This window comes from Ambystoma mexicanum, chromosome 5q (assembly GCF_040938575.1).
Source record: "Ambystoma mexicanum isolate Mex_15411 chromosome 5q, UKY_AmexF1_1, whole genome shotgun sequence".
Classification (NCBI taxonomy): Eukaryota; Metazoa; Chordata; class Amphibia; order Caudata; family Ambystomatidae; genus Ambystoma; species Ambystoma mexicanum.
The window spans coordinates 27,770,000-27,789,494 of record NC_090933.1 but is presented as its reverse complement, the minus strand read 5'-3'; the positions used below and the strand labels follow the sequence as shown (position 1 = coordinate 27,789,494).

General features: G+C 48.3%; 1 protein-coding gene across 2 annotated transcripts in view; it reads left to right on the top strand.

Annotated features, from left to right (window-relative positions):
* Nucleotides 1–19,495, top strand: part of ANKH (ANKH inorganic pyrophosphate transport regulator) — a 759,848-nt gene that overhangs the window by 21,228 nt on the left and 719,125 nt on the right. Inside the window, exon 1 of one of the 2 annotated variants that reach the window (XM_069620448.1) lies at nucleotides 18,163–18,821. The exons of the other annotated variant lie outside the window; for it this stretch is intronic. Within the exon in view, the coding sequence (XP_069476549.1) occupies nucleotides 18,726–18,821 (96 nt within the window). The 5' untranslated portion in view covers nucleotides 18,163–18,725. Of the gene's footprint in view, nucleotides 1–18,162; nucleotides 18,822–19,495 lie in introns of those variants that run through there. 2 annotated transcript variants of the gene reach the window in all.

Genomic DNA, 19,495 nt, shown 5'->3' with positions numbered 1-19,495 from the left:
GATGTGGCGCACAATAAAAACGCTTTCAAGTTTATTAATGTCAGATTCCGCTTTGAGAAGGCAGTCAACCCGTCTAACACCCCGCTTGACGTACACCCCATGTTGCAATGGACCATGAACCAGGCCGGTGTGTAATAAGGAAATATTTATTTATTTTTAAATTCAAATAAAAATCAAGCAGATTCAATGTAGGGCAGCTGTCACCAGTGTGGTGAGATACACAGCAAAATGATAGGATACACTTAATTTAACTTTCTGACATCAGACACATCAATGCAGATAGGAACGAAAGCAAGATTACTTTTTGGGTAATACTTTTAAATGGCACCACGGTTATGCATTCCCCTTGCAACACTCCCTCAAACCCCTGTTAACCATGCTTTGTGTGGGTGAAGAGGAGTAGCAAGGAGTCAGGTATACTAGGCAAAAGTCAGATTGAAAATCTGACCTACCACGCCTGAATGGGAGGCCAAAATCAGATTGAAAACCCTTGAAATTGAGCAAAATGGCACTCGGAATTACTGAATGGTTATTTTACATGTGTGGTTGAATGGATAAGACAGGAATTTGGATGGCTGTACTAAAGAGGCCAGAAATCTTACAAGCTACGAGGCAAGGCACTGAACAACATGCATATAGGTTAGAAAATAGACTTTGGGATGGAAAACAATGCAGCAAGAATCACACTTGGCAAAATTGCAATTTCTATGTTTTCACAGATTTAAAACAAGCAAACAGCTTCAGAAATTAGCTAAACAGACAGAATCGAAAATTGGTTTTACTGATGAGGTACAAATGCACATAACAGGTATGATACTAAAGTGAAACGGTGACTCTTGGTGGGTGACAGTGTGGGATTCTTTATAGGAAAGAAAAATCGGATTTTAACAGGGAAACAATTTCACAGGCAAACTCCTCGGTTTTGTTAACAAAATGATTTGTTCTACTGCAACTTTATTTTAATGGCTAGATTATTAAAGAAAGACATGGTACGCAAGAAGGTTAATTTGCAAGGTTAACCTATTCACGCCACTTTCATGTCTATGGGGAATTAATTTATTCAAAATAGTACTCAGGACTTACACAATGGACTGAAATGATTTGGAAAGAATTGCGCTAACACGTGGAGACTAAAACAGATTCTACTAAGGCCAGATTACACAGAGGATTCTGACAATGCAAGATTTACTAGTGTATTTATAGGATTTGTATAGGGTTGGACAGAATGCAAGGGAACAGAACACTGTATGCAGCTTTTTGTTTACTGGGAAGGGTGATACTTACAAAATGCACTTGAATTGGGTAGTTTGGACAGCTAACTGGCTCTCTGGACAGTGGGACAAGGATCTGGTCAGCTTTGCACGGCTAGGATCTCCTTTAAGGGAACAGCGGGGCAACTAGGGTCTGGTCACAGTGGACAGCAGGATGCATCAGCTGTGCAAGGACAGGTCTAGACACTGGATTCTCCCAAAGGGGTCCACAGCCTTTCCTCCTTTCTCCCTGAAATATTGGGATTTTTGTAGGAATTAGTTCTGGATAGTAGTTCTGCCTGGATAGGAGGTTCTGTCTGGATCTGGATCAGCTACCTCTGGCCTCGCTCTGGAGTCTTGCAGGGTGAATGTGGAAAGTGGAATGTTGAATGTCTGAAGGTCTGGATATTGGATGTCCTGAATTTTCAATTTCCTGACTCTCTCTATGCTTCCTCCTTTTATAAGCAGGATGATATCGGAGGATTTTTACTATGTGGGCAGAAATAACCTGGACAAGAGGGTGCTAGAGTCCCTACCAAGATGGCGGCTCCTGTGTAAGCTCCAGTAGTGCACCCGAAATTAATCCTGAAAGAAACACTTCCAGGGCCAAGACATACGGTCACCAACGTGATACATGCACCTGAGTGATCAGCGCGGTTGGCAGACTGCTCCCAGCCCCGGAGACCCAGCCAGATATCGCAAGCCGGGCAGTGCTGTGTCGTGCGAGGCCCAGCGAGGCAGCCCTCCAGTGCAAGGAGGTACCGCAACTCCAACACCTCAGCCGGAAACCCGACACATCAAAGAAAATGGTTGCCGGTACAGGCAAAAGACCTGCTCCCCCTGAGCCTCCCGCGTAGCAAACGCACAGCCCGAACAGGTGCAGGCGAGCAGAAGCTCAAAGCGTAACCCAGCCGGCCCCGGATTAATACAGCGTGGACAGCCGGAGCAGCCTGCACCATTAGCCAGCCCAGCCTCGTGGCTGGGAAGGAGAGAACCACCCCGAACAGCGCGTCATGCATCTGACTCAGTGGGGGCACCCACCGAGGTAGACGGAGCAGTTACCACAGAAAAAAGGCCCGTTTCGAGATCCAGAGCCATGACAGCTGCACACGCCGTGGCAGCACCAGGAGCGAATAACGAGGACAACAGAGGGCTGGCTGGCGGACCAGGGAACATCATCATGTTTAAAAGAGGTGAGAAAACCCACCCATTTTTAACTAAATAGCCCCGGACAGAGCGCTGGTCACAGCGGTCTTTCTTCCACCCCAACCCACACACGCCTGCTCCTGAGCAACTACCTGCGCAGTGGGATTGTGGCCCCTGCCTGAGTGCAGCTACTCCATAAAGAGCCAAACGGGGTCACAACACCAGTCTAAAGCAGGTACTGGGCCCACGCTGTAGCACGGCACTTCATACTCAGAGAGAGACTGCGGGCGTCCCCCGGAGGCTTTGCGTCAACACTTCCTTCACCTTCACAAACAACGTGGCGTGGAGGAGCCACAAGGAAACGGGCCTGCGGACACAGACAACAACCCCCCCCCAGCTGGCGAGCAACTAATCCAAGGCTGAATAGTAAACCACCAAAACCCTGAGAAAAGCGACAACCACACTGTCGACCTCCCAGGTCCCTACAGAGGTCCACAATGACCATGAAGTGCTTGCAACTCACAAATCCATGATATCCACTCCCTAGTAAGCCACCTCACCCGTGCAGTGGACAGAGAACAGACGGGCACACCGAGCTAATAAACACCACAACACCTAGAATGGGGAAAGTGGATAAATCGCAAAGGAAACTAGCCTTTGAATCAGGAGCGGTGGTCAAAACCCCGAAACCTACTGACTGCCAGTGAATCCCGAGGACATCATGCCCCAGGACAGTGATATCTATCAAACCTTGGATATCACAGGGATCCTCCTAGAACTCAGAACTGGCAGTGGCAATATAGATAGTAAGCTCGATACACTGTCTACCAAAGTCGACCAAATCCAACACCGCCTGGATAAACATGGCAACAGGCTCGATATAGCCGAGCAGAGGATCTCTGACCTGGACGATAACACACACTCCCTGACAACAAGGATGGCAACGCTAGAGACTCAAATGAAGACCGTCATGGCTAAGAACGAGGATCTCGAAGGTCGATCTCAACGCAATCATAGGGGTAAGAGAACACCAATCCACTCTGAAAATGGAAGACTTTGTAGAAATCGTCTGCAAAACGCTGTTTGGAAGCCAGGCGCTATCAAATTTGTTTGTTGTAGAGCATGCCCACAGGGTGCCCACTAGTCGCCCCATTCCGGGTGCAGCTCCGCGCCCAATCGTAGCCAGAGTCCTTAATTTCAAAGATTGTGACGCTATTCTGCGCCTGGCGAGGGAGAAAGGTGACCTGAATTCTGATGGCGACAAATTGTAGTTTTTCCCAGACTTCCCCCCGACGGTCCAGGCGCAATGCAGGACATTTACAGGAGTGAAACGGCGACTACAGAACAACCAAATACTCTATTCAATGCTATACCCTGCCAAATTACGCATCCGACATGATGGAAAGTCCCAATTTTTCAGCACACCTGAGGAAGCGAACTCCTTCCTTGACAAACTCGGCTGCAGGCCCGCCGCTAACAATCACCGACCCCCCCAGACGGAGCAGGGAGGACGGAGACCCACCGTGATGCCCCTTCCACCGGCCAACGACCATCTCCAATAGCCACCTTTGATCCCCTGGCACCTTCAACAACAATAAGGTATAGGGTGCACTCGCCCTGGGAAAGACACTAGCGCCCCAAGCGCAGCTTAGTTATGTTGCAGGATTTTGGGAGGGGAAACTTAGCAGGTGAGTTGGGGGTTGCCTGTGAAGGGGGGGAAGTTGTTTACAGTTTAGGAAATGTGCCAACCAGGGGCCCGTGCCCCACCGCTTGCCCACACTCGACCCCATCAGGGGCACCAGAAACATACCAAACCAAAGACTACTTGTGCCTATATACCAACCTACTGAACAGTGGTCCGATTCAATCGCTGACAACTTGGCTAACATACCGGGCAAATGAGGAACAAACCCACCACATTCAAGTTAATCACATGGAACATTATAGGGGGCAATAACCCGACCAAGACAAGGAAAGTAACCCAATACCTCCGAAGACATAAGGTGGACATCGCACTCATCCAGGAAACCCACCTCCTCCCAGGAAACGAGAACCACTGGGCCTGGGAGTGGGGTTGCCACAGATACTTCTCCTTGAACTCTTCATACGCCAGGAGGGTGGCTATTTTAATCAGCAAAAACATAAAATTCAAGCTAAGATCATCCAATAAAGACACAGAGGGCAGAACTCTCCTTGTTCTTGTGATCCTAGAGGGAAGAGAGGTCATCGTCGTCAACTCATACGGCCCCAACACAGACGGGACAAACAACTTCGACTGGGTAATGACAAACCTAGAGGGAACACGATCGGCAACGATCATCTGGGGCGGCGATCTGAACACCACGCTTGAACCGGGGAGGGACAGGTCCCTGGCAACATCCTCCCCTCACCCCCAAAGCAGCACTACGGATTCTTGAAATCTGCAAAGCCTGCGACCTGGAAGATATTTGGAGATGCCAAATGGGATCACCTGCGAATACACATTTCACTCTTGGGTCCATAAAACAAGCTCATGATTAGACTATCTCCTGGTGTCTGCACACAGCGAACTCCAATGGAACAGTGCCAGATCCTCCCAAGAACATTATTCGATCATTTGGCAGTCACACTTGAATGCACTCCTCCTGATTCATCGGAGGGGAGACGGCACTGGAGATTAAAACCTGGAGCACTACTAGACCAGGTATTCGCAGAAGAGCTCTGCATAGAAATCGTCTCCTTTCTCGACATAAACAAAGACTCTGTATTGTCAGTGGGAACCCTATGGGAATCCCTGAAATGTTATATGAGAAGAGTGTGCATAACTAAAGAGCATGCTATGCTGAAGCTCATAACACAGGAACTTTCCTCATGAGAAGCCCGCCTAAAGGAACTCAAATGCCAACACCCATCACCAACCAACCCACTCATAATCACCACGCTGAAAAATGAATTGGACAAATTCAAAGATACAGCAGACCGCAAAGTAAAATTCCTCTCACAAGACCACCGAGTCCGCCAATCCGGAGAGGGGCAGAAACCAGGGTCCCCCCTTGCAAGGTTGTTAATAGCAGACAGGAAACCCACATCGATAGAACAAATTCGAGATTCCCATGGCACTCTTGTGCATATCGACAAAGAAATTGCAGAAACTTTCTGAGCCTTCTATCAAAATCAAAAATTGAGAAAGGAGGCCTACCCCCAACCCTCTGCGAAACAAATGTTATCCTACTACATAAAGCTGGGAAACCCCCTGAAGCATGCAGATTGTACAGGCCAATCTCGCTGATCAATCTCGACAATAAGATCCTGGCCAAGATCCTAGCAAGTAGAATGCTCCCCCTGATGCCTGCACTGGTACTTGCAGTCCAAGCGGGGTTTATCCCTGGCCGGAACACAATGTTTGGTATCAGGCGAATGTTCGGAGTCATAGAGGCACTAAACCCATCTCACAAAGCGGTGGCGGCTCTCCTAGATGCCGAAAAGGCCTTCGATCTATCGAATGGCCCTTTCTCTTTGAGGTCCTAAAAAGAATGGGCCTCGGCAATCAATATATCAGGCTGGTCAAGCTTCTGTACAACCAACCCCGCTCGCACATAACCCTCAGCAGAACGAGATCGAAACCCATAGACCTAATGAGAGGGACCAGGCAGGGATGCCCCCTGTCGGCCATCCTGTTCGCACTGGTAATGGAACCTCTCTCCTCAGACCTCCGCGCACGGCACATACATAGAGGCCTCTCCTTTGGCCCACATAAAATAATTATATCTCTATACGCGGACGACATCGCCCTCTACATCCAAGATCCGATCGAGATTCTAAACCCAGTAATGCGAGACATTATTAAATTTGGCACCTTCTCCAGCCTGAGAATAAACCATAGCAAGTCAATATTCCCTTGACCTCAGAGACCCACAAATTCCCCGATGACTATGGCTTCAAATGGGAACACTCTAACGTCAGATACTTAGGCATCCAACTGTCCATATCCCACCAAAATCTCTTTCAAGATAACTACGGTAAAGTAACCGAAAAACTCCAGGAAAAAATAAATAGATGGAAATCACGTCCACTAACCCTCTGGGGATGGGTATCGCTGGTTAAGATGGTGATCCTCCCCAAATGACTATACCTCTTTGCGAACCTCCCCCTGCTAGTATCTCAAAAATACCTCCAACACATACGAAGCTTAGTGCTGGAACTGCTGTGGGCGGGCAAACCAGCTAGAATAGCATACAAAGCACTAACTCAACCAGTCACGAAAGGGGGAATGGCACTTCCAGACCTAGAGCGTTACTATTGGGCAGCACAGGCCCAATTCCTGGGCCACTAGCACGCAGTCCACTTTATTCAACCCCACGTCCAACTCGAACGAGCACTAGCATCACCAAATATGCTGAGAGCAGTCGTTATAGGGCAAACACACATACCACACAATACCCTAAATACAGTGCTCTCCACCATCGCAATTTGGAAGAACATAGCAAAAAGATGCGACATACAGGTCAGGTTCTCCCCAATCCTTCCGATATGTTTCATTCCCGGAATCCCACTGACCTCTGAGAGAGTCTATCTGAACTGGGCCAACAAGCTACAGTTACACACCATGGGCGACCTATTTGAAGACGAGATCTTTCTTACACCAGAACAAGCCAAAACCCGAGGAGCTACCATCGCCCTAGATACATTCATATATTTCCAGCTCAGGTACACCCTCCAGGCCCTCTTCCCCTTGTTCCCACAACAACCACCAACTTGGTAACTTTTACACAGAGTAATCTAGTCACAAGGAGAAGGCAGGCTTGTGTCGTCCATCTACAAAACCCTGCTAGCCGATACGACTCTACCACTCACAGCACCCAAAGTTGGATGGGAGAAATCCCTACACATGACGATACCAGATGAAGACTGGAGTTATATCCTAGCCCAAACGCAAAATGTATCACTAAACACCAGATATAAACAAATACATCTTAAATACGTACATCAGGCATACCACACACCCGACAGGCTACACTCCCATCGCCCCACAATCCCTCTGTCGTGCAGCCGATTTTCTTCATCTCGCATGGACATGCCGGTCGTTCACCAATTCTGGATGGCGGTGCTAGAGAAGACAGCCGCGATTATAGATACACCCCTAGAGCCTGACCCCAGGATCACTCTTCTTGGGCTAACGAGGCACCTTCCAACCTCAGTACGCAAACTAGCAGGACTACTGTTGATACTGGCCCGAAGAAGGATCGCAATGTCTTGGGGGGGGGAAAAGGACCGGTACCGACAATACAGCAATGGATGATGGACATAACATATTGTCAGGACACAGAAACGAACTTCAGCAGACTCCTGCCCTTGCATGCACGCCCCCCGATATCTGGGGCCCCTACATCACCTACTTAATGTCCATCCCAAACAACGACTCCTCACCAGACTCATCCCCAAGACCCAACACCAACGGAACCTCCCAGATTTCAGAATGAAATTGCAACAAATACAGCCATGATTACAAAGGTGCAACTGAACAATGACATCTCCGAGCGGGGAGAGGAGCTGTGGGGACAGCGGGCACTGGTGCATTTGTTTCCACTTCGTTTTTTCTTATGTTAATTGTTGTATAACCAGTTGGAAATATCAAAAAGAAATATTTTTTAAAAAAGAAATAACCTGGAAATACCTCTTGACTTAGGATAGGTCAGGCTATTCCTGTCACCACCTCCTTCTGAACTGATTAGACTGAAGGAAGTGACCTCCCCTTAAGTGTATACATTGTATGGCCCCTTTTGTTCCACAAGCCACATTTTTCACAAAAGGAGTTATGGAATACAACTTTTATTTTCAATAGTTACCCTTATAAAAAATCAGGTAGGCAAATAGGTACAAATAGGTAGGAATATGCCTGTTCAAATGCCAAGTCTCTGCAATATTGCTTCGCCCTTCTAGCACTCTTTTGCAATTCCTACCCTTTGATTCTGGCAGATGAGGCTGAGGAGAGTTGTCCAAAGGAATTCACACTTCTCTGTGACAGTGCTGATTCGCCTTAATATATTGTCCTTTGCTGGGGACATGCCAGCCAGTCTGACGAGGTTGTGAATGTTCTCACTTCGGCCCTTTCATAGTTTTTGGAGGGGAATCCTTTCCCAAGAAGGTTTGGTGCCTTTGAACTGCCTGCCTAAGCCCACTTATTCTGCTGTTTTCAAACACATTTTATTTTCTTTCTTCCTTTCACAGAAACCAAGTCTTTTTGTAAAAGAATATAATATACACTTAAACGACCCCAGTTCCACACATAAAATATTGTTTCTGTGTGAGTATTTGGGATGATTTCACATTTTAGCTTTCAAAGTGTCATTTCACTGCTTTTGCAAAAAAACAAATTTAGATGTGTTCATTTTACATGGGGATTTCACAAGATGCGGTTTCTTTGGCATACATTTTCAGGAAGGCCTTGACCGATCAGATCGGAGAACAGAAAGATGCTGGAAATTGTTTTCTTTGTAATTGAAGCATAGCCAGGGAGAAAGAGCTTTCTTTTGACGTGCTCTGCATGGGTTAATTTGTTGCAAAAGTGAACGCTGACCGTACGGATTGAAATGAATTTCTCTGCTCTTCACATATTTGACTTGATAAACAATGCCGTTCTGGGCAGGAAAGCCTTATTTGATGATGTTATATTGAAATATATGGACAGGGCTGTGTTGAATTAGAACAAAACTGTGAGGTTTGCAATGAAAGTAGCACCAGTGCGATGTATTTTTAAATGCAGATCATTTCTGGACACAGCCTTGGGTTTTCAAATGACAGAAGCAGTGCAGAGCCATTCTGCATTTCATTTATTGTCTTTGGATTGACATGAAGAAAATTAAGTGCGGTCATTCTTGGGGGGCTATGTTCCATCTCGCCCCATATGGGCTCATCGGACACAGTGCAGCCATTATTTCTGTAACTGCTAAAATGCAGTTTTGTGATGCAAGGGAATATGTGCTCAGCAGACACAGCACAGGCATTATTTTTGTAACTGCTAAAATGGAGTTTTGTGATGCAGGGATTTCTGTTGGGCTGGTAAATGTACCCCACATGTTAGAAGCTTTCTCTTTAAAGTGAGTGCCCCCATTTACACACATATTAGTCATGCTCTAGCCAATGTTGACTTTTCTAGAGGTCCATGCTTTCGGAGCCAACAAGTCTGGAGAACACTGAATTTCAAAGCCTTTAGCAGGACATTTTTATTGCAATTGGTCATTAAATAGGAGAAGTGACATCCAGGCTGTGAGTGGGAGTTTTCCTTGTGAAGTTTTGCCCAGAGCCAGCAAAAGGGTCTGCCTTGGGCTGACATTTTTTTCATGAAGACAAGGTGGCTCTTCAAATGTCACTGGAGTTTTGTGGGTGAAACATAATATGCATTGCTCTTGGACAAACCACACACCATGTTTTGTTTCCCTGACATTTTTCTGTGAGCCGTGATATTTATTTCACTTTTACTTTTTCAAACCGTTTTTATTTGCACACACATCTGCATGCCGTTTTTGTTTTCAATGTTTAAAAATCCTATTTTCTATGTGACAGGCATCTGTGTTTCCTCCTTCTTTTCTAAATGTAAATGCTGCTTGTCCATTGGTAATGAGAGGTATGCCCCTTTCTACATGGCTCTTTAATTTTACTTGAAAAACAAAAACAAAGGCCAGGTAGTTTTTGTTTCAGTGTTTAAAATTCTGCCATTCATGTGAAAGTGACTTCTATTTGGGCCCTTTAAATGCACCCCACAATGTCCTATAATACAGCACGAATGTTTGCTCCGACCAATTCGTATTAGTGTTAATAGATGAGGGATCGAATCACTACACTCGTCCTTTTCCATTACAGCAAATTAACAACAACCATATGCTATAAACACACTAACCAACTTTACATCAGTGGGTGTATTCAAGTCCTTGCACCCATCTCACAGACTCTCTGGAACAATGATCCTGTAATTAAAACAGTGGTCATTGAAACTCCCTAAGTGGAGATCCTTCTTATGCGCCCATTTCTCCCACACATTATTTGACCCTTTACTGATTCGCGAATGGGTTCTCCATTCCTGGATTGAATTTGGCACTTGGATCATCCCGTAGAATCTTGATCCAGCCTCCAGTTGAAGCTCCTTGCCCAGAATCCCTCACCTGTCCGTCATCCTCGCCATGGTGGCTATTGACCCTATCGGGGTTCTCCATTGAGATGACATATGTGCTTGAGGATACCACCATGCTGACCTGAGACGGTCCAGGTTTGAGGGATATAGTCACCTTCTAAATTGGACTTCTCCATTGCCCTCTCTCCTTAACTACCCCCCTGTCATCACCATAGGCACATGATAGGCTCTTTCTGTGGTTCGGATAGGGTGAACGGTTCTCAGCTGGATGTTTTGCAAGGGGTGATCATTTCTAGAGAGCTGAAGTCTTCTGAATCTTGTTGTCCAAACTTCTACTTGTCTTCTTGCGTGCTAAAAGGAAGAAGACATCTTTGTCTTCTTCCCACTTAGGCTCTTCACCTCTTGTTGGCAAGTTGAGCAACAGACTGTTTTGGCGGTAGTCCCTCAGCTTTCAGTCTAGCATGTTTTCTTGAAGGGGTTGCTGTTGACGGGGCTTGACAAACTTTTGCTAAATGGTCAACCAGTCCGCACCTCCCACATGTGTGGCCTTTGACAGGACGTTCATTGGCATGCGGTGGGTCCAATCCACACTGTGGGATGGGGTGTATTCTCCGCCAGCACCTTTCTCGGGCCATTCATTTTTTCTGAAGGTCTTTCCTCCTTGCGTTCTCCTTACCGCACAGACGTCCTCCAGCTTCAAGGTCCTCATTGTCACATCCATGGCAGATTCTCTCACATCTATGAGCTCATGGGATCACCCCACCTCCAGGATTCTAACCAGCGCTATGCCGGCTCCCTAAGGATCTGCCTCCTCATTTTTGCAGACTTGCACACAAATATTATCTGTTGCCTAATTTCTTCTTCCTGATTTTTTAGTGCATAGGACAAAGCAAGGTATCGCAATATCCTTTGAAATGCATCTAGGCTCTCGCCCTTATTCTGTCTCGCCGACCTCGGCCGGAAGCACTCATAGTCGAGGTTAACCATGGGAGTAAAACATTCATTGAGCACCTCGACAGAAGCAGCATATGAATTGTCTCTGGGCCAGAGTGTCTTGAATAGCATTTAGACCACTGGGCCCACAGAGTACAACGTGGTAGGTCGTTTGGCACAATTATTGATCTCAACAGCCTCAAAGTACATCTCAAGTCTTTCAATTCATGAGGTCAACCGAGACCCAAGGAAAGATGGGGCTCCAGATATGTCAAACTCAACTAATGGGGCAAGTAAACTCTGTTGGTGGGGTAACCTGCCAGCCGCCTGCTCCTCCTCATTGTCCTCAGCCATGGGGGTGATGTGGGAGGCTCTGATGGGGCCCTTGCTTCGTGAGCATGAGACAGGGAATGTGCAGGCTTCACCGGTGCAGTTACAGGTGGGCTACTCTCTCCATGCAACCTGTATCCGGCCTGTCACCCCACATTAAATTTTCTCCCATAATAGGCTCTATGAGCGAATAGGCGAGGCACTGGTATCAAAGTGGGCCTGACACCTTTCCTTTTGTGTCCCCCTTTCATTCTGACAGGTGCAACATAACTATCTAGCTTGCACAAGCACTCCACTATGGAGCCACAACCCTTATAGGTCATCCAGTACCTGCAGCTGTGGACACATCAGTGTCTGGCAGGTCATGATCGTCTGAAGTCTCATCTTCTTTTCTTTTCCAGGGTTTTCTTGTGGAGTCTCAGCTGCTGTGTGTCACACTGTTGATACAGCAGGCAAGGCGCATGAGCACTCCCAAGGAGCCGCAACCCTCGGGTACTCCTACTCCAGGTATGTGCGCCTGTTTCTAACTTGTTTCCAGCTCCTGTGACGCAGTGCACAAAAAACACCTTTTATTTCTTCAGCTCTGACTCGTGGAGCGCACAGGAGGCACCTTTTCTTTTTTTTGTCCAGCTCCAACTCCCCGAGTGTGCAGGATTCACTTCCCCTTTTTTTGCGCATTGAAACACACTTGTCTGTTGTTTTCTTCTGCTCCGAACAAGGAGCGCACTGCACCGGTTCTTTTATTTTTGTTTTTCGAGCTCTGGTCACAGAACGAATAGGATTCACTGCTCTCACAGCTAGGGAACACCCAGGGAGAATCGCTCACCTCAGACTGAGTGAGGCAGGAACGGAGCTAAATGGCATGGAGCCACCACAGCCCATCACACGCTATCGGGCAGGCATCATTAGCCCTGCAGGGTTCCTACCCCTCATCGCCAATGATGGCGGCCACTCTGTGGTCACACAGGCGTGCCAGACCATTACTGTTGTCCAATGCCTTAAGTGGCCTGAACCTCAGGGGGTGGGGGGGCTCTTAGGGGGCATGACCTGGCAGGGGGTCAGCGCTGCAGTTAAGAGGCATCACTTAACTCACCTGAATGTTGCCTGTTAGGCCTGGCCCCCTGTAAGTCCCAGCTCGATTTTGCAAAAGGGCTGGGGCGGTGACATGCAGATCAGGTAAGTGTTGCATGTCTTTTAATTGCTGGGCGGATCACCTGCCAGGCACCCCTTTCACTTGAGATCATTACCCTCTTAACCTGGGGTTCAAGGATGATGATCCCTGCATCTATAATGAAAGGGGTGTCTGACATCAGGGGTGAGATCAGCGATACAATAAAAGGGCAAGGCTTTTTTGTAAAGCCTGAAACTCTCGATAACATGCGAGCGCTTCAGGCTTTACAAAAAAAACATGCCTTTTCATTGTGTCGCTGACCCCCTGCCAAGCATCCCTTTCATTAGAGATGCAGGGATCCTCCCCCCTGATTCTCTAATAAAAGGAGTGCCTGGTAGGGATAGGCGACACAATGAAAATGCAAGGCACTTTTCTAAAGCCTGAAGCTCTCGCTTACATGCGAGAGCTTACCTTCTACCAGCCTCATAGGCTGCGGATAGCAGGGGATTTTAGGGAGCCCCAGTAGGGACCAGTCTCCGAAACTATTTTTGTTGCCTGCCAGAGCTCTGCCCTGACTAGCCCTTGCCCACTTAAAGCCCCACCATATTCACACTGTATCCCATTTCAACAGTGCCGTGAGCACACAGCCTTCGCACATTAATGGAGACAGAAATGGGTACGCCTGGAAGTCTTTTAGTGTGGGGAGAGCCATGCAGGATGTGACAGGAGATAGTAATGACAGTAATGACAGTGTCATAGGAAAGAGGCCAAGGTGGAAAAAAATTGGCCACAAACTTTATTGTACATAAGCTATGGTGCGAAAGAAAACCAACCATCATAAGACATAATGAAAAAACATAACACAAATATTTGGGGGACAGGGGATCAGGTGAGCGGGGACCCTACTCCCACGTAGGGCCAACTCGAGGCTGATCCCACTGCCCTTCATGCAAAAACTTGCGTGTGAGCTGTGCCTGGTGTATGTGGTGGACCCAGCATGTGAGCTGTGTCTGGTGTCTCTTTTTTACTTTGCAGTTGACCTTCTTCTGCATTCGTTTTGTTTTTCCAATGCAAGGTGGAGCGGTATATGCCTTTCATCCACTGTTGTGCGCTTTTCCACGCTTTGAGGCATGTGCATACCTTCTTATCGCTCTGGTGACCCACTTGTGATGTAGCCTCCTGAGGGGCATTATTAATATGTTATCCTCAGAGGTGGATTCTGGAGCTTTGGCTTGCCTTCCACTTGTCTTCAGTTTTTTTAGGCATTGTCCTTCCCTTGTACACTTTGTGGTGCGGCGTGTGAGCCTGTTCCACTGTGTTTAGGCATCCTTTTAGCTCACTGATCCACTTGTGATATAGCCCCTGGTGAGGCGCTATTACTTTTCATCTTCAGAGGTGGATTCTTGAGCTTCCACTTGCATCCAACCTGATCTGGTTTTGGGCATTTTGCTCTTCCATGTCCTCAAGGTGAAGGAGGGAGCATCCTGCCTTTTCCCCCCGCTGCCTAAGTGCCCTTCTTTCACTTTTAAGGCATCTTTCGGCATTCCTTTGCCCATGATCACTTGTGATATGGCCCCTAGTGAAGCGCCATTACTTTTCATTCTCAGAGGTGGGTTCTTGAGCTTTCACTTACATTCAACATAATCCGGTTTTGGGCATTGCCCTTGCCATGTCCTTCGGGGAGGCATTTTCCCTTCCCCACTGTTGTCCTTTTTCCTTGCTTTGAGGCATATGTCGGCATTCCTTTAGCTCTTATGACCCACTTGTGATATGGCTCGAGAGGCGCTATTGATTTTATATCCTCAGAGGTGGGTTCTGGAGCTTCGGTTTGCCTCCAACAGGCTTTCCGTTTTGGTGTATTTAGAGGCATATGTAGCCATTCCTATAGCTCTTCTGACCCACTTGATATGATATGATATTTTATTTGTATTGCGCTCGTACACAAGTGTTTCGGAGAGCGACTAGGCAAGGGAGGGGCATAGGGGAGAACACAACACAACAACAACAACGATCTTACTAGGCCCAGTGACATTGAGAACGCACAAGCGCATGGGAATGGGAAAATGGAAAAAGTGCATGGAAGGGGGAGAGTGGAAAGTGCGGCGCAGAGGAGAGCAGATAAATAATAATAAATAAAAATAAATAGAAAATTGGGGCAATAAACGGTGGTAGTGCAGCCAGCAAGTGGCAAGTGCTGTGTTTAAGGCAGCAGCCTGGGTAAGTCTGATAAGTGCAGAAAAAGAAGAAACATGGGGGAGTTAAGGGTACAGATACAGTCCTCAGTGCAAGGAGTGGCCAGGAGGCAGTGCAGGAGGGTGTCGGGGTGAGCAGGTACCTGGGCCCAGGGGACAGTGTGTGGCCGGGTGCATAGTGCCAAGAGAGAGCAGATCAGCAGGGGAGAGGGGGAGCGAAAGCAGAAGCAAGGAGGAAGGTCTTGAGGTTCTCCCGGAACTGGAGATGGTTCTCCTCAAGTTTTAGATTGGCAGGGAGGCTGTTCCAGAGGGAGGCCCCAGCCGAAGATAGAGATCGACACCCAGCTTGTTTCTTTGAGAAACGATTGAACCAGAGGGAGTTAGATGTAGAGGAGCGAAGAGCTCGAGAGGGGAGGTATTTGCGGAGGCATAGCTGAAGGTATTTTGGACCCTGGCCCCAGAAAGCTTTGTGGACAGTGCAGAGGGTTTTTAATTTAATTCTTGCATCCACTGGGAGCCAATGGAGAGATTTCAGGGAGAGGCCAAGGACAAGTCTCGCAGTCCTGTTCTGGATAAGTTGCAGAGGGCAGAGAGTAGAGGCAGGTAGATTTAGAAAGAGGCTGTTACAATAGCCCAACCTAGAGAGAACGAGAGCTTGGGAGACAGTGAGCTTCTGAGGTAAGGAGAGGAAAGGCAGAGTACCTTTGAGGAGGTGCAGTAGAAAGTTTGACTTTTTAGAGACCTCAGAGATGTGGGCGGAGAAGGAAAGTGTGGAGTCAAAGATGACCCGAGGTTCTTAGCCTCACAGGTAGGGGTAGGAGGAGGGCCAAGGGAGGCCGGCCAGAGAGAGGGAGAAGGTTGGAGATGGTGTGCCGATGAGGAGGATCTCAGTCTTGCTGGCATTCAGACAAAGATCATTGGCGGCACACCAATCTTGAATGGCAGTAAGGCAGTCGGAGATGAGAGAAGGAGAGGAGGTGGCCGAGGGCAGCTGGAAAATGAGCGTAGCACTGGAAATTTGAGCAGAAAATGGCAATGCAGTGGGCAAGAGTTACCTGGTATTGGATGGAGAGCCAGGGTGAGAGGTTAGACCCCTGGGGAACCCCACAGGTAGAGAGGAAGATAGAGGATAGGAAGGACCCCAGTTGGACCTGGGAGGGTCGATCAGAGAGGAAAGTGGTCAGCCAGGCCAGAGCCTCATCAGTGATACCCAGGTTATCACGGAGACGGTTGAGCAGGATGGTGTAGTTGACTGTGTCAAAGGCAGAAGAGAGATCAAGATGGATGAGGACAGAGGGATGATTGGAGTGCAGGTTGGAGAGCAGATCTTCACGTTTATTCAGGAGAGCAGTTTCCATGCTTCTGGCCGCTCTGAAGCCAGACTGGTGGTCATGGAGACAGCCCTCAGAATGGTGATATGGCTCCATGAGAGGCGCTTTTCGATTGTTATCCTAAGAGGTGGGTTCTGGAGCTTTGGCTTGCCTTCCACAGGCTTTAAGTTTTGGGGGTTGTCCTTTCCTTGCACCCCTTGTGGGTGGTGTTTTTTTGCCTTTTCCCACTGTATGTAGGCATTACTTTTGCTCTCTGATCCACTTGGGATATGGCCCCTTGTGAGGCGCTATAAATTTTTATCCTCAGAGGGGAGTTCGAGCTTTGGCTTGAATCAAAATTGATTTAAGTTTTTGGGGATTGCCCTTCCCATGCACCCTGGAGAGGCATTTTGCCTTTCTCCCCTGTAGTGTGCCTTTATTCCTTGTTCTGAAGCAAGTGTCGGCATTCTTTATGTTCCATGATCCACTTGGGATTTGGCCCAATGTGAGGCGTAATTGGTTCTTATCCTCAGTTGTGGATTCTTGAGCTCCGCCTTTCATCAACTTACTTCAGGTTTGGCAGCCTATACTTTGTTTTTTGGTTATTTACTTGATACTTGATTTGCTTTGAGGTGTTTGCCTTTTAGGTTATCTGATGCCCTTTCTTCCTTGGTGGGTCATTCCCAGGCTCTGGCATTTTTTAAACTTCCCCAAGTTTTGGCAACCTGCCCTTGTGATTTAGCTACTGATTTAGATTTATTGAGTTCTATGATAACTTCTTTAGTTGGCCTGTTCCTGTGACCCTATGACTTTTAATTTGGTGCCTGTTGTATCTTGAGGGTTTTTCTACTTTACAATTAGTGCCTGTTCTATTTGATCCCCGATTATACGTCAATATTACCACTATTTAGCAGGAGGGAGGGAGGTTTTTTTCTATCGCTGTCCTGCAGCTCCAGTTGCTGCTAGGACAGGGGACCAGATGACTGGGGGCTACCTTGCCCGCCTTAGTTATAGGCCAAAACTGGCCTGAGGGCAAGGTAGCCCCTTTTGATGCATCAAAGGCCCCTTGTTTCTGCATCCGTCTGGATGGGAGAGGGGCCTTTAAAGTAGAGTGTCTGGGGCAGGGACTACCTGTTGTCACCTGCTCTGTCACCCCTTTGCCGTTGTGGGCACCCAGAAGTCTGGGTCCCTTTTGTGCAGCGACCCAGTGGCCCACCTGCAACACCTGCATGTTAAGTGGGCCAGCACCTAGAAGGTGCTGCCCACGTCCGGGCCTACGACAAAGCCCACCTCACGCCCCTGGGCCTTCCAGTTGCGGAGGGCCCATGTCTATTCTGCACACATTAGCTGCCGCAGTACGGATTCACGTGCCGGCGTGAGCCTCCTTTTATTAGTAGCACTTCATGACATGGCCATGACTTACAATTTAAAGAGTCCATCACCACAACACTGTCTTCGCTAGTAATACATTTGGCTCGTTATCCAATGTACTGCTTGAGTAAGTAAACCCATGTTGAAAACATAACTCCTTTTCCTCAGCGCTTCCTGGCACTACTGTATCAATGGCGGTCGAGACCTTCACACATCTCATAATGTTGCTCCGTCCAATTCATATTAGTGTTAGAAGATGATGGATCGAAGTACAGCAGAAGCGCTCGCGGTTCTGGTAACGGAAATGTTGGCATCGTTTCCTTGATATTCCTCCCAATAGCCAGTAGAGGGCGCAGCGAGCCTTCAGTTGCTTCTGTAATCTTCTCCATGTTTGTGCATGTAGTCCTTGAACGTTTGTGTGCACCCCCACGTGTCAGCAACGGCAAGACACACATTCGGTGGTTGGCTCAGGGTGGGGGTTGGTGCCTCGCCGCATCCCCTTCTGCGTGCAGCACGGAGCAGTATCATCTCCTGTTCCTCCCTCTCCTTGGCGTGCTGCACATCCTGGCCGCAGGGCCACTGAAAACAGGCGCGCCGCGTTTCGCGTCCTACGCCGCCGCCTTCCTCCTCATACGCCTTCTCTCTGCGAGCCATGTGTTGTATGTGGCCGGTGATTTAACCTTCCGAGCTCTCCCCATCCCGTGTTCACAATGGCAAAGCTGTCGGCAGAAAATTCTGGCGTCATCGCTCGGTGCCCCTCCCACGGGTCGCTGCTGTGTGGGAGGGCGGCGGGGCCGGGCCCGAGCTCTGGGCTACCCTGCTAAAGGAGGGCAGGCGCCGGCTGTCACCGTTATTCCCGTCTGGCTGAGGAGCCCTGAGCACAGCCCGCCTGACTCCCCTTCCTCCTCCTCGCAGTGCAGCAGCAGCAGAGCCGGACGTCACAGGAGGGGGAAGAGAGCGCACCTCCTGTCAGCGATGGTGCAATTCCCAGCCCTCACGCCTTACTGGCCGCTCATCCGCTTCTTGGTGCCCCTGGGTATCACCAACATCGCCATCGACTTTGGGGAGCAGGTAATGTGCGCATATACCTGCCTGTCTCGGCGTCTGTATTAGTCTCTCAGTGGTTCTGCGATTAAGACATCTGTGTGAAGGGGATTGGATGGAGAGAATCTGCCACACACCAGAGGTTGTCCGAAGGGGGTGACCTGCTGCCCTTATCCCTGGCCATGCAGGCAGCAGAGCATCCTTCCGTTAGCCCATCCACAAGGAAACTCATTGAATTTCTGGGCAATGTAATGCGCGTATTCCCAACTCGCCCAGGAGATGCGCTATAGAAGACCCGGGTTACGTATTAGCGCTTTGAAGCATGCCATGTTCTTTATGTTGTGCTATATTGACAAGAGATACTGTAATTATTCTGTACATGCATTCAGGTAGCACATGCGCTCTCCCGATGGCAAGGCCCTTGTTTCTAAATCCAATATTATGGGGAGGGGGTTTTGTCGTACATATTTAGTTGGCCCAGTTCTCTTACATAGAATGCTGGCATGTCTCGGACAATATGTCGGGTAAAGGTTGAGGTCGAACATGTACTGCCAATCGTTTTAATCGAGAATTGTCCATATGAGAGAGAGACAACAGTAGAAAAAAAACTTGCGCAGGTGTAAAAATACGGCGATCAAGACCCACGGGAAACAGTACAGGTGGCAGCCCTGCGTCACCTGCTGGCGCTGCTGCCTCATCAT